The sequence below is a fragment of the Myotis nattereri genome, assembly GCF_964212035.1.
Source record: "Myotis nattereri genome assembly, chromosome: 16".
Taxonomy (NCBI): Eukaryota; Metazoa; Chordata; class Mammalia; order Chiroptera; family Vespertilionidae; genus Myotis; species Myotis nattereri.
Window position 1 is genome coordinate 21445852 of NC_138091.1, and position 15358 is coordinate 21461209.

The window sequence follows — 15358 nt, forward strand, 5'->3', positions numbered from 1 at the left end:
ATCTGCTCATGTCAGCCTGCATCATCTTGCTTGTAGGCCTCTCTTCTCTTATAAGAGTCATTTGGGCTCACTCTTTAGCTCACCATTCTGCTCAAAAACTCCTCAGTGTCTACTTACTGCCAGTGGGAAGTATAGCTCACTTGGCTCCTTGGACTTCCCAAATCTGTCCTTTACTTTCCCTTCCATCCTAATCACTCCCTGTTTTTCTGACTGTACTGTCTTCTCCTATATTGGCCTCCACTGACTTCTCATGGTGGCAGAGTCATAGCTCATAGTCTGTTCTCTGTCTGGCCCTTCTCTCAGACTTCCCTCTACTGCAGCCCAGGTTAATTCCAATTTCTGCATAAAACCTTCTTAACCATTCAGCCCATAGAAATCTCTGGACTTGTACTTACTTTTTTCAGTCATTTGTATTCTCCATAACCTTCTTTATGACATACTTTGTATTGGTAATTTGTTTAAACTCTGGCATGGTGGATCATACCAAAACTATTGCATGGTGTATAGAAAATGCCTTTTGTGAGCTGGCCTCTACCTAGCTTTATGTGGAGCAGGTTACTTAACTTCTCTAAGCTTCAATTTCCTCACTTATAAAATGGGAGTTAAGAAATAATACCTACCACATAGGGTTGTTTTTTTTTAAAAAAAATATATATTTTATTGATTTCTTTACAGAGAGGAAGGGAGAGGGATAGAGAGATAGAAACATCAATGATGAGAGAGAATCATGGATTGGCTGCCTCCTGCACACCCTCCACTGGGGATGTGCCCGCAACCAAGGTGCATGCCCTTGACTGGAATCGAACCTGGGACCCTTCAGTCCTCAGGCCAATGCTCTATCCACTGAGCCAAACCGGCCAGGGCACCACATAGGGTTTTGAGGATTAAATGTACTTAACACAGTCCTGTGAAATATACTGTATTGTCATTTCCCACCATTTCTTCTCACCCCCCTCCCCATATTTGATGTTCTAGTAATGTTGAGCTACTGTTTTCTGAGGTTCCTTTTTTTTTTTACATAAAGAGAATGTCTAGCCCAGTGGTCAGCAAACTCATTAGTCAACAGAGCCAAATATCAACAGTACAACGATTGAAATTTCTTTTGAGAGCCAAATTTTTTAAACTTAAACTATATAGGTAGGTACATTGTTATTAACTTAATTAGGGTACTCCTAAGCTGTCCTTTGCTAAAAACGTCCTCAATCTGATTGAGGTACGTTTGTTGAGGTCGACCCCTTCCAACCACTAACCACTGCACAATGAGACTGCTGACTGACTGGCTCACTCAACTCATGCATGAATCACGCCCGCGCGCTGTGTATCCCGCGGCCCGCCTGCGCTGTGTCTCCGGTCACCTGACCAATTGACACCCCCCACTTCTTCTAACACCACTTCTTCAAAATAGACTCACCCAGACCGAAAACCGACTTCTGCGCATGGGCCACGAAGTTTCAATCGCACTGTACGTGCCCGCCCGCATGTGGTATTTTGTGGAAGAGCCACACTCAAGGGGCCAAAGAGCTGCATGTGGCTCACGAGCCGCAGTTTGCAGACCACTGGTCTAGCCCATCCGGCATGGCTCAGCAGTTGAGCGTTGACCTAGGAACCAGGAGGTCGCAGTTCGATTCCTGGTCGGGGCACATGCCCGGGTTGCGGGCTTGATCCCAGTGTGGGGTGTACAGGAAGCAGTCAGTCAATGATTCTCTCTCATCATTGATGTTTTTATCTCTCTTCCTCTCTGAAATCAATAAAGATATTTTTTTAAAAGAGAGAAAGAAAATGTCCAGATAGTCACTAGATAACTAAAAATTGCCTGGAGATTCCTCTCTGACCATCAGACTCCTCATCTATCAAGTTAGTTTGAATACTACTTTCTGTAAAGCTTGCCCTGACTCTTCCTACGCTGCTATTGGGATCCTTCTCTTGTCTTCATTATAGTACTTTGTCCATATTCCCATCATTGTATCTTTTATGTGGCACCAACCTAGCATAGTGTCTGGTCCTCAAATAATTGTTAAATGAATGAAAATAAAAGAACAAATGATGTGGTAAAGTGATTCTCAGACTTTTCCACTGAGGTACCAGCTATATACAAACCCCTGAGCATCAAGGTGGCAATAAAGAAGTTCCCAGGTAGCATTCTATGTTCATGAAGTCTCCTCTTTTTAAAATCTATTCGAATTTTGGCCCAGCCGGTGTGGCTCAGTGGTTGAGTGTTGACCTAGGAACCAAGAGGGTCACCAGTTTGATTCCCAGTTAGGGCACATACCTAAGTTGTGCGCTCTATCTCCAGTGGGGCATTGCAGGAGGTAGCCAATTGATGACTTTCTCCCTTATCAATGTTTTTATCTCTATCTCTCTCCCTTTCTCTCTCTCTAAAAATCAATAAGAATATATTTTTAAAAATAAAATCTGTTTGAATTTTGTATTCTATTCCAAAATATATGTTTTTATTTTCACTATTTAAAAGTTAAACAATTTTAGCCGAAACCGGTTTGGCTCAGTGGATAGAGCGTCGGCCTGTGGACTGAGGGGTCCCGGGTTCGATTCCGGTCAAGGGCATGTACCTGGGTTGCGGGCACATCCCCAGTGGGGGTGTGCAGGAGGCAGCTGATCGATGTTTCTCTCTCATCGATGTTTCTAACTCTATCTCTCTCCCTTCCTCTCTGTAAAAAATCAATAAAATATATTTTAAAAATAAATAAATAAATAAAAGTTAAGCAATTTTAATATTGAGTCAAATTGACAATCTGAGAAGATACACTATATTTATCATTTGGTTCCATTGTTATTTTTATAAAGTATGACAAATAATAAGGTTAATTTTATAAATAATAAAAATGGTTAATTCTATTTTCTTCTTTTTTTTTAGTTTTACCTTTCTCTTCCCACAGTGCAGCTTACAGAATTAACTACAATGCTACATTAGTATGTAATCTTTTTTTTCTTTCTTGGATTGTCACTTTTTATTGAGTTACAACTTTACATGTGCAGGTTCAGTGGCACCAGTAACCCCAAAACCTCTCCCCAGGTTAGCAGGTCTTACATTTATTCTGTTGCTGTTTATCAAACCATTTTATTTTGGCTTCAGTTTCTAATTATTTTTAATTCCTAAAGGAACTCTCTTTTTGGAGTTTAGGATTTTTGTTAAAATTGCTTTCAAAGCCCACATAGCTAATTTGAAATATTATCCAAAATAGAATACCTCTGTGCTTTAAAAGTGGGTTTGATTTTTTTTTTTAAAATAGCTGGAAGGTATTTCTTAAAACTGTTATGTGGTTTCTTAAAGTAATGTAATAACTGACCCTTCAAGGTGACTACTTTAAGGCGAAGGCCTTCCCTTAAATGTGAACATATTGCTTGACTTAAATGTTTATTTAAAAATCAAGCTTGCCCAGCCAGTGTGGCTCAACAGTTGAGCATCAACCCAGGAACCAAGAGGTGGAGGGTTCAAGTCCCATTCAGATCATATGCCTTGGCTGCAGGCTCGATCCCCAGTAGGGGGTGTGCAGGAGGCAGTCGATTGATGATGTTCCTCTCTCATTGATATTTACATCTCTCCATGCCTCTCCCTTCCTCTCTCTCTAAAAAATCAATAAAAACATTAATAAAAATCAAGCTTGTGTGATTCGTTTATACCACAGACACCTTGATTTATCCATTAATTTAGAAGTTTTTTGAGGGCAGGAATCATACATTCATTCATTTATTCTGTAATTTTTTTGAGCAGTGTATGGTAGTTGGCACTTACTATTTACTGAACAGATGTATGTCTAAACTAGTATGCTTTTTCCCTATCTTCCTTCCTTCAGTAGAGAAGAGGGAATTTGATTCCAGGTACTGTTTTGTTTCAGCTTTTTTTTTTTTTTTTTTAGTTTATTGATTTGAGAGAGAGAGAGGAAGAGGTGGAGAGAGAGAGACACTGATTTGTTGTTCTAGTTCAGTGATGGCGAACCTATGACACATGTGTCAGAGGTGACACGTGAACTCATTGTTTTGGTTGATTTTTCTTTGTTAAATGGCATTTAAATATATAAAATAAGTATTAAAAATATAAGTCTTTCTGCCAAAACCAGTTTGGCTCAGTGGATAGAGCGTCAGCCTGCGGACTGAAGGGTCCCAGGTTCGATTCCGGTCAAGGGCATGTACCTGGGTTGCGGGCACATCCCCAGTGGGAGATGTGCAGGAGGCAGCTGATCGATGTTTCTCTCTCATCGATGTTTCTAACTATCTCTCTCCCTTCCTCTCTGTGGAAAATCAATAAAATATATTTAATAAAATAAAATAAAAAAATATAAGTCTTTGTTTTACTATGGTTGCAGATATCAAAAAATTTCTATATGTGACATGGCACCAGAGTTAAGTTAGGGTTTTTCAAAATGCTGACACACCAAGCTCAAAAGGTTTGCCATCACTGGCCTATAGGGATGACTCTCTAACCAATTGAGCTACCTGACCAGGGCTGCTGTGTGTGTGTGTGTGTTTCTTTTTAAATGTTTCATTTTGGTAAACATTTTAGAAAATATGGATAATTTTTTTTTTTAAATATATTTTATTGATTTTTCACAGAGAGGAAAGGAGAGAGACAGAGAGTCAGAAACATCGATGAGAGAGAAACACCGACCAGCTGCCTCCTGCACATTTCCCACTGGGGATGTGCCCGCAACCCAGGTACATGCCCTCGACCGGAATCGAACCTGGGACCCTTCAGTCCGCAGGCCGACGCTCTATCCACTGAGCCAAACCGGTTTCGGCATGGATAATTTTTTTAAGGAAGAAAAGAAAATTACCATAAACTCTACCACCCATAGATAACAACTGTTAACAATTTTGAGTATGTGCTTTATATACTCAAAAGAAAGAGTAGTACATAAAGTTACACAGCAAATAGTACAAAAGAATTTATGGTAAAAGTAAACTTATCCTCATTACAACTTTTTTATAATATCCCACTCCCCAGAGAGAATATATTTTAGTGGGTTCTGTGTCCTATAGTGGTGCCCCCATCTCTCTTGATCTGTGCTGTCCAATATGCTGGCCACAAGCGCATTGACTTTAAATTTAAATTAAATTAAATTAAGTTAAATTAAAAATTCAGTTTCTCGACTCAGTCCCACCAGCTATATTTCAAGTGTTCCAATAGCCACATGTGGCTAGAAGCTACCATATTAACCAGCATAGATACAGAACATTTCTATCATCACAGAAAGTTTTATTGGATAACAGTGCTCTGGATAAAAATATGCTTTTATCTTTACTTCTTCATTTGTCAACTTTAGACAGTTTTAATTGCCTTGATTCTGTTTCTATTCATAAATAATTTGGTAAACTTAAAAAATGTAAGATATGTGCTTTTATGAAGTCATATCTGTGTAGATTTAAGTCTTAATGACTTATTTACCAGTAACGCAGATTCCTCTCATGCTCACTCCTAGTTACTAAACCCTACCTCCTGTTTATAGTATCTGGTTTCTTTTATGCAAATTAACTCTGTGGGATTCATCCACATTGGTGCAGAAGAGAGTTTGTCCTTTGGAACAGTATTACTATATCATTTGAATATACTACAATTGATCCATTCTACTATTTAGAGACATTTGAGTTGTTTCCCGTGTGCAGGTATTCTGAATAATCTTCTGTGAACATTCTTGTGCATGATTTTACATTTTAGTTGAGTATAAACCTAGGAGTGGAACTGTTGGGTCATAGGTTTTGGGGTATGAGTAAATTCAACTATAGTGTATGTTCCTAAAGGGGTTGTTTATACCCAGCACTTAATATTCTAGCAGTTAAATCATTGTGTTTTTAGTTTGCATTTCCCTGGTAATTAATGAAGTTTAACATCTTTTTAGATATCCACTATTTATTCTCTTTATGTCAAGTGTCTGCATTTCTTGTCTATTTTATTAACTATATTTTTATTATTGTACTAGAGGCCTGGTGCACAAATTCATGCAAGGGTGGGGTCCCTCAGCCTGGCTGGCAATGGGGGCCGATCGGGGCCATCTCACCCAGTCTAGGGGGAGGGACCGCAGGAGGTTGGCTGGCGGGGGGGAGGGGGCGCAGGAGGTCGGCCGCACTGACCACCTGGCTGGCCTTGGGGAGAGACCGCAGAAGGTTGTCTTTGGGAGCACACTGACCACCATGGGGCAGCTCCTACGTTGAGCGTCTGACCCTGGTGTTAAGTGAGCGTCATAGCTACCGGTTGGTCATCAGGTTGTAATGGTCTCTTAGGCTTTTATATATATAGATTATTTTCCATACAATAAACTGTAGTAAACCTATTTTTGCCCCACCCTGTATGTTGCTAATCTTTTCTCCCAGGTGTTAGCTTGCCAACACCTTTTTATTTTAAAAATGTCATACTTTTAATTTAACCCAGTGTGCCTCTCTTTTCCTTTATGGTTTTGGTGTCTTATTTTATTTCTTTTTAAATATATTTGTATTGATTTCAGAAAGGAAGGGAGAGGGAGAGAGATAGAAACATCAGTGATGAGAGAGAATCATTGATTGGCTGCCTCCTGCACACCCCACACTGGAAATCAAGCCCGCAATCCAGTCATATGCCCTGATCGGGAATTGAACCGTTCATGCCCATTCTTGTTTCATCTGTACTCCTTTCCTCTGCCCTGATATTCTGAAGCATAGTTATTTTATCTATAACTATTTTCATATTTATCTCTAAAGGTAAAGATTTAAAAGATAACCATAATACCATAATCATGCCTAAAATATTAACAGTAATTCGTCATGTCAGCTCTGTAGTTGATCCGATGTTGTAAAATTTGTCAAACTGGAATCTTACATTTTATACAGTTGATTGATATATCCTTAAATTGATTTTACTCTGTAGTGCGTCCCCCCCACTTTTCTCCTTCTCTCTCTCCCTCTATTTCTCCTTCCCCCCTTATCTTCCTCTCTCCCTTGTTTGTTGAAGAAACTAGCCTATTTGTCTTGTGGAGTTTTTTACATCTGGATTTTTCTGAGTAGGTTTTCATGATATTAATTAATGTGTTCCTCAGACCTTGTCTTTCCTGTAATTGGTAGTTAGATCTAGAGAGTTGCTCATATACAGGTTTGATTTGGGAGAGTGAAGGGCAAGACTGCTTTTTAGGTGGTGTGTGGTATATACTTCCATCCGGAGGCACATAATGTTTGCCTGTGTCCTTTTGTAATGTGAACAGTCATTGATGATCTAAAGAGAAACTTGCCTTTATCAATGATATGTTGTTACCCAAAAAGTTCATCTAGTAAAGGCAAGATAAATGCTTGATTATTTTGCTTTAGTTTTCAGTTTTAAGAATGATGAGTTGGTGTTTTCCCAGCATCTCCAAAAGTGACCAAAGAGGGTGGTTTAGTTTTTGTTTTGAAAGTATTATAAACTCATGGATTTACATGTTCAATATTTTTCAGTCCATTACACTTACTATTTTTATGGATGCACAGGATGTCCATCTGTAGCCTTGGGAAGTTTGCTCACGTTGACTCCTGAGTCTTCTTACTGAGACCATTGTAGGCTTTGGTAGCTTCCTTGTTTGTAGTGTGACAGGTTGTTCAGGCTCATATCTTTTTCTATCCCAGACCTGGAATCAACCATTTCTCCAAGGACCACTGGTTGATTTTAGTGGGAAATGGTATTTAGAGCTCTCTGGGCACTAGGTTGGTCATTACTGAATTGGTATTATTTCTAGGCTTTTTCAGTGGATAGAGCTAGGAATTAAAGATGAAATACATTCTAAGTTCATGCTGTACTTTCTATCCTGTTCCTACTTAATATCACCAATTGTCTATATCTCCCATTTAAAAATCTCATGTCAGCAATCTCAGTCATTAGCCATCCTATCTAATAAAAGAGAAATATGGTAATTAGTGTACATCCGCTACCCTTCCCATTGGCTAATCAGCAAGATATGCAAATTAACTGCCAGCCAAGATGGCGGCCGACAGCCAGGCAGCTTGAAGCTAACATGAGCCTTGCTTGCTTCAGTGACGGAGGACTCCAACGTTCCCCGCCTGCCTTGCCGGCCTCTGAGCCTGCAGTTTGAAACATTGTTACAAATATAGAAGCTAAACAAAACCCCAGAAACCTGCTTTCAGCCCACCGGGATCTCAGAGCTGGAGTTGATACTGTGTCGATTATAGAACCCAAATAAACCAGATACCTGCTTTCAGCAGCAGAGGCCTCAGAGCTGGAGCCAGAGCTAAAGCTGGCCCAGAATAAAAAAGAAAAAGAAAAAAAGGAGCAGTTGGGAGCTTAAGTCACCCGCCAGCCTGAAAACAACCCTCAGCCCCTCACCCAGACTGGCCAGGCACCCCAGTGGGGACCCCCACCCTGATCCAGGACACCCTTCAGGGCAAACCAGTCGGCCCCCACCCGTGCACCAGGCCTCTATCGTATATAGTAAAAGGGTAATATGCCTCCCAGCACTGGGATCAGTGGAGCTGCGAGGCCTCCCAGCACCGGGATCAGCGGAGCTGAGAGGCCTCCCAGCACCGGGATCAGTGTGACAGGGGGCAGCGCCCAAACCCCCTGATCGCCCTGCAACTCTGTGTGTGACGGGGTAGAGCCATAACCTCCCCTTCGGCCCTGCCCTGAGTGTGAGAGTGGCGGTGCCCCAACCCCCTGATCGGCCCTGCTCTGTGGGTGATAGAAGGCGGCGCCCCAACACCCCCTCCACGGGCCCTGCTCTGTGTGTGATGGGGTAGAACCATAACCTCCCCATCGGCCCTGCCCTGAGTGTGACAGTGGCGGCGCCCCAACCCCCTGGTCGGCCCTGCTCTGTGGGTGATAGAGGGCGGTGCCCCAAACCCCTGATCGGTCCTGCTCTGTGCGTGACAGGGGGCAGCGCCCCAACCCCCTGATTGGCCCTGCTCAGTGTGTGACAGGGTATGGAGCCCCAACCCCCCTGATGGGCCCTGCTCTGTGCGTGACAGGGCAGAGCCCCAACCCCCTGATTGGCCCGCTCTGTGCATGACAGGGTACGGAGCCCCAACCCCCCTGATGGGCCCTGCTCTGTGCGTGACGGGGGGTGGCGCCGCAACCTCCCCATCGACCCTGCCTTGAGTGTGACGGGGGCGGTGCCCCAGCCCCTCAATCAGCCCTACCCTGAGCATGACTGAGGGTGGCATTGCAACCTCCTGATCCGCCCTGCTCTGTGCATGACAGGGGGCGGCGCCCCAACTCCCCAATCGGCCTTGCTCTGAGCCTGACCAGGGGCTGCACCTAGGGATTGGGCCTGCCCTCTGCCACCCGGGAGCAGGCCTAAGCCAGCAGGTCGTTATCTCCCGAGGGGTCCCACACTGCAAGAGGGCACAGGCCAGGCTGAGGGCCCCCCCTCCCCCGCCAGTTCACAAATTTTTGTGCACTGGGCCTCTAGTCTACACTAATAAAAGAGAAACATGCAAATTAACCATCACTTCACCACTCTGCTACACCCACAAGCCACGCCCACCAGCCAATCAGGAGTGAGTATACAAATTAACCCAACTAAGATGGCAGTGGCCACAGAGCTGGAGCGAGCAGGAGGCTTGGGTTGCCCCCGGCGATGGAGGAAGCCGAGCTTCCTGCCTGCCCTGCGGGCCCTGGGCTCTGCTCAAGGCTACAAAGTTTCAATTTTAGAAGATAAATAAATCCCAGATACCTGCTTCCAGCCCAAAAGGAGAGGCTGGGAGCTTGGGTCTCCAGGGGGCATGGCCAGCCTGAAAACGGCCATCAGCCCCTCACCCAGGCTGTCCAGGCACCCCAGCGGGACCCCCCACCCTGAAGGGGCTGTGGCCAGCCTGATAAAGGCTCTCAGCCCCTCACCCAGGCTGGCCAGGCACCCCAGCAGGGACCCCCACCCTGAAGGGGGTGTGACCAGCCTGCAAACAGCCCTCAGCCCCTCACCCATGCTGGCCAGGCACCCCAGCAGGGACCCCCACCCTGAAGGGGCTGTGGCCAGCCTGCAAACAGCCATCAGCCCCTCACCCAGGCTGGCCAGGCACTGCATCAGGGCCCCCCACCCTGAAGGGAGTATGGCCAGCCTGGAAATGGCCCTCAGCCCCTTACCCACGCTGCCCAGGCACCCCAGCAGGACCCCCCCCACACACCCTGAAGGGGCTGTGGCCAGCCTGCAAACAGCCCTCAGCCCCTCACCCAGGCTGGCCATGCACCTCAACGGGACCCCCACCCTGATCCGGGACACCCCTCAGGGCAAACCAGCCGGCCCCCACCCGTGCACCAGGCCTCTATCCTATACAATAAAAGGGTAATATGCAAATTGACCCTAACAGCGGAACGACTGGGAATGACTGGTCACTATGACACACACTGACCACCAGGGGGCAGACGCTCAATGCAGGAGCTGCCCCCTGGTGGTCAGTGCGCTCCAACAGGGGGAGCTCTGCTCAGCCACAAGCCAGGCTGACGGCTGCCAGCACAGCGGTGGTGGTGGTGGGAGCCTCTCCCACCTCCTCAGCTGCGCTAAGGATGTCCGACTGCAGCTTAGGCCTGCTCCCGCTAGCAAGTGGACATCCTCCGAGGGCTTCTGGGCTGCCAGAGGGATGTCTGACTGCCAGCTTAGGCCCGATCCCCTGGGGAGCGGGCCTAAGCCAGCAGGTGGACATCTCCCAAGGGTTCCCAGACTGCTTGAGGGCACAGGCTGGGCTGAGGGACACCCCCCACCACCACCCCCCCCCCCGCCGCCATGCACAAATTTTTGTGCACCAGGCCTCTAGTACTAATATAATTACTCATTTCTTTTGACCTACTGATTCACCACAGTTCTCAAAATTAACATTACCAATAACAAAAAGACTTATGAAAATAGATTTCCCCCCCTTTGGATTTTAAAGTCATTTGGAATGTTTCCTGTTTGTGGGTTCTATTTGTTTGATTTTACTTTATATTTTTAGGGTTGGCCTTTTTCGTATTACTTAATTTTGCTTTGTAATTATAAAATATATTTACATGGTTTTAATATCTAAAAGGAGATATAGTCAGAAGTTTGGCTTCTTTCTCTTGTCTCACTTTAATCCCTCACTGCTCCATGGGTTTAACAGTTTTATAATTTATCCTTCCACTGTTTATTTTTTTAATATAAGGAAATACACCTGCCCAGCCGGTGTTGCTCAGTGGTTGAGCATCAACCGTGAATCAGGAGATCATGGTTGATTCCCTGTCAGGGTACATGCCGGGGTTGCGGGCTCAATCCCTAGTGTGGGGTGTGAAGGAGGCAATCAGTGATTCTCTCTCATCATTGGTGTTTCTATCTCTCTGTCTTTCTTCCTCTCTGACTGTATTCCCTGTGCTATACTTTACATCCCAGTGACTATTCTGTAACTACCAATTTGTAGTTAATCCTTTCACCTTTTTCACCAGTCTCTAACCCCCCTTCCCTCTGGCAACCATCAGTCTGTTCCCTGTATCTGTGAGTCCATTTCCGTTTGTTTATTTTGTTACAGAATCAGATTCTTGTGCCTCATCCTCCTACACACCATTTTTCTTCCTCCCGAGTTTAATAATCATATTTTAAGTTCCTTAGTGCAAAGTGTTAGGTTCTCCATAGACTAGAAATTATGTTTCTTATGCTGGATGATTGAATAATAGAGAAAAATACAGACTGTTACTTACAAATGCTGTCTAGTAGTTTTATAGCATAGAATAAACTGCTTATTTTGTTTATGTATGGGGTATGGTGTTGCTGGTTAGTTCTTATAAGACCTCACCCAATACTTAGGCCTTTCTGTGTGTGTATATGCATGTGCTCTGTCACTGTTTCTAGGTAGAATTGAAGTTAGCAGCATAATTATCAGGGACTCCTTTTTGTAGGAAAAGATCTGCAAAGCTAAACTAGGTGTTTCTTTTTTAGCCTTTTTCCTTATACTCCTCACCTGTTTATTTTTACCATGACCTTAGAATTATCTTAATTTTTCTAAAGTTTTGAAAAATTTTGTCTACAAGTAGGAGTCTGTCTCTTAAAATAAAGTGCCCATAATATATCTGGTCTTAGCAGGGTCATTTAAAAAAACATTTAGTAAGTATTTACTTTAAAGAAATAATTCCTAGCCGTGTCTTTTGGCTTATAAAATGGAACTTGAGTCCCTCTAGTGGGTAGAGTATAATTCACTTTCCATGCTTGAAACAGGAAGATGAACCAGCTTTCAAATCCACTGTTCTCATCTGAACTGGTGTCCCCTCTCCCCAGCTAAGAGGCAGTGCTTAGTTGGTCACTGGATTGGCTTGAACATTAGACAAAATTCACTAGTCCTTCTCTTCTGCCCATGTGATCCTGGTACACTGGTCATTTCTAGCATGTGATCTCACAAGCTGTGCCTCACCAGCTTCTTTCTTTCAAGCCTCAGCAAGTTTAAACAAATATGGTAGTTCAGGAGGAAGAATTGTGGTTATCAGACTACAAGTTGGTGCTTTTAAGCCATGCAGTTCTTTATAGAAAAGAACACAGTGCCTCCAGGGCCTTTGAGTTGCCTGGAAGGAAATAATCATACAGGCCCATCTGGGGCGCAGCAAGTAGATTAAGGATATTTACTTATTAGAGGAGTTGTTATGTACTGATCGCCAGAAGCATGGTATGGCAGCAGAAGGAACCTGGGTTTGGGTTCACATCCTAACTTTGCAGTTACTACCTATGTGACCTTGAGCTGGTTATGTAGCCTCTCTGTCTTAGTTTTCCCTTCTGTAAAATGAGGTGGTGTTAAACCTATTTTAAGTATTAAAAATAAACATGCAGCCCTAGCCAGGTGGCTCTGTTGGTTGGATGTCATCCTGTACACCAAAAGGTTTCGGTTTGATCCGCAGTTGGGGCATGTGAGGAAACAACCGTTTGGTGTTTCTCTCTCACATTGATGTTTGTCTCTCTCTGTCTCTCTCCCTTAATGTCTTTCTAAAAATCAATAGAAACATAGCATTGGGTGAGGATTAATTAAAAAAAATAACAAACATGCCAAAGAAAAGCCTTTGTGTTTTGAGTGCTCTATGATTGATAGAAGTCATGGAAATTTCCCTGAGTTCATTATAATGCATTAAATTATTTCTGTAACTTTCCCCTCTTTTCCCACTCCTTTTTCTTTTAGTCACCACCAAGTAAGCGAAGAAAATTAGAGAAGCCGAGGAAACCCATCACATTTGTAGTGTTGGAGTCTGTGATGAAAGAATTATCCCTCAAAGCATCAACTTTGGGCTCAGGGACAGTGGAAGAAGGCATAGTAGTTGTGACGACATGGATTGAAAAAATTCTCACTGATCTTAAGGTACCTGGTTATATACATTGAAGAAGTACTTATATCTTTTATTTTATTTTCCTTTAAAAAAGGGGGGGGGGAATGTTTTGAGGGTGATTTCCTATAAAATTCTGTTTTTTCCTCCAAATAGGTCCAGCATAAACGAGTTCCTTGTGGAAAGGGGGAAGTTAGCCTTTTCCTAACAGCCATAGAAAACTCCTGGATTCATTTAAGGAGAAAGAAAAGAGAACGAGTGAGACAATTGAGAGAAGTTCCTCGAGCTCCTGAGGATGTCATCCAAGCCTTGGAAGAGAAAAAGTTCACCCCCGAAGAGTCTGGCAGTAGCCAAGATTTGGCCCAGGGCCCCCCAGAGAGTGGGCCTGCTCTACAGGAAGGCGAGTCAGCCATTGTTGAGGGCCATGGCCCAGTCCAGGATTCGCTTTTCCAGGAAGGAAACCCAGGACCCATGGAGGATGAAAGGAGTGAGGAAAAGGGAGACATGGAGGTCTTGGAAAGTTGTAAAGGCTCTAGCAATGGAGCCCAGGACCGAGAGGCTTCTGAGCAGCTCATCAACCCAGTGTCTGAAAAAGAGCACCCTCTCCAAGGAGTGGCTGGACATTACCTTTTCAAGTGTTTGATAAACATTAAGAAGGAGGTAGATGATGCCCTAGTTGAAATGCACTGGGTTGAGGGTCAGAACAGGGATTTGATGAACCAGCTTTGTACCTATATACGTAACCAGATTTTCAGGCTTGTTGCCAGTTAACTCCAAACTTCTTGCACAGTTGGAAAAGTTCTATGAAGCAGCTTGCTTGGAGTGGCCTGTGGGGTGGCAAGAGGAATTCTACCATGGGTCTGTTGGTAGCATTATTTGGAATTACCTTTAAAAACAAAAACAAATTAATTCATTTTTAGACCTCCCCCCAATCCCCTTTTTTTAAGTTACAGGGCATTGTAGTATGGTAGTTCAGGAGGAAGAATTGTGATTATCAGCATCAAAAAAAAGCCATCAGAACACTCATAATGGATTTAAACCTGAATTAAACTGATTACCTTAGCTTTAGACTGCTTCTCTGAGGCTAAAAGGATTAATTTTGGAACCTGGTCTGGGTCAGAACTGTACAGGGCATCCTGCTTTCTCATCCTCCAAATGGAGGCAGTACACCTGGGCAGATAGGCTCGGTGCCCTCTTCTAGTGTCACCTTGAAGACTGAAGACTTTCTCTGGGTACATATGATTGACTGCCCCTGAGTCAGTCCTAGGAAAAGAACTGGCCTGATGGTAGATGGTGGGAGAGTCAGGGAGAGGAAGCTTAGTAATGCCAGAAGAGGGGCTGATCTGGGGAGTGCCTGGAAACGTCACATTCCTGACTCATGTCCATTTTGATGTTGCTTATTCCAGAAACAATTAGGTAATCAAAACTCCCAGATATGAGTGACTGAGACACAACAGAATGAAGCCATACCCTTACCTCCAACCTGTTGAAAGTACTGTTTGTAGTAGTTTTACTAGTATATGACATTTGAAATGGAGCTTTGTTTTGTTTTTAATATAAGAGTAATTCTGAATTGAAAACTGTCCATCCTGTTTGAATCCTGGGGTTGGGGAAATATACTCTTGAGTTTGAATGGGTGAATGATGATAAAAATAAGAAATGGAGCAAGATAGTTATGTTGCTTAAATTCTCATCTATTGGCAGATCAGTTGTAGCTGATCAGTTACTACTTTGGTGTTGGTTCCTTAGTAATCCCCTCTGTATTTACCTACCTGTTAGCATAGGAGAATTCTGAGGCCACGATAACCATGTTCTTAAAACATGTTTCTAATTGGAATGTCAGGGTTCAGCAGGAATGCCTCTGGAAAAGGAGTCTCATTTTTTGTTCTCTTGGTGTTTTGGTTACTCTCTGCTGAGCTTCACTTTCAGCAGCCTGGTATTCTATTTAGACTGAATTTTTTTGAGTATGGTGCCAGACAGAGTCCCTTGTTACCTACAAAGAAGACCGGAGCAGAATAGTTAAGCCACACTTTAGAAAGCTGGCTATTGGTTAGGGCAGAATACTGATGACCTTGGCATATTTGCCAGTAGCTAGGCCAGGCCCTCAGTGAAGATACAGGAAATGAAAATAGGATTATGTTATAC

The 15358-nt window shown here is 43.7% G+C and overlaps 1 protein-coding gene across 1 annotated transcript in view; it reads left to right on the top strand.

Annotated features, from left to right (window-relative positions):
• The window catches only part of METTL16 (methyltransferase 16, RNA N6-adenosine), a 66767-nt gene extending 51890 nt beyond the window's left edge, over positions 1-14877 (top strand). Inside the window, exons 9-10 of the mRNA XM_081109364.1 lie at positions 13072-13248; positions 13370-14877. Of these exons, the coding sequence (XP_080965490.1) occupies positions 13072-13248; positions 13370-13984 (792 nt within the window). The 3' untranslated portion in view covers positions 13985-14877. The remainder of the gene's footprint in view (positions 1-13071; positions 13249-13369) is intronic.
• Positions 14878-15358: the final 481 nt, after the last annotated feature.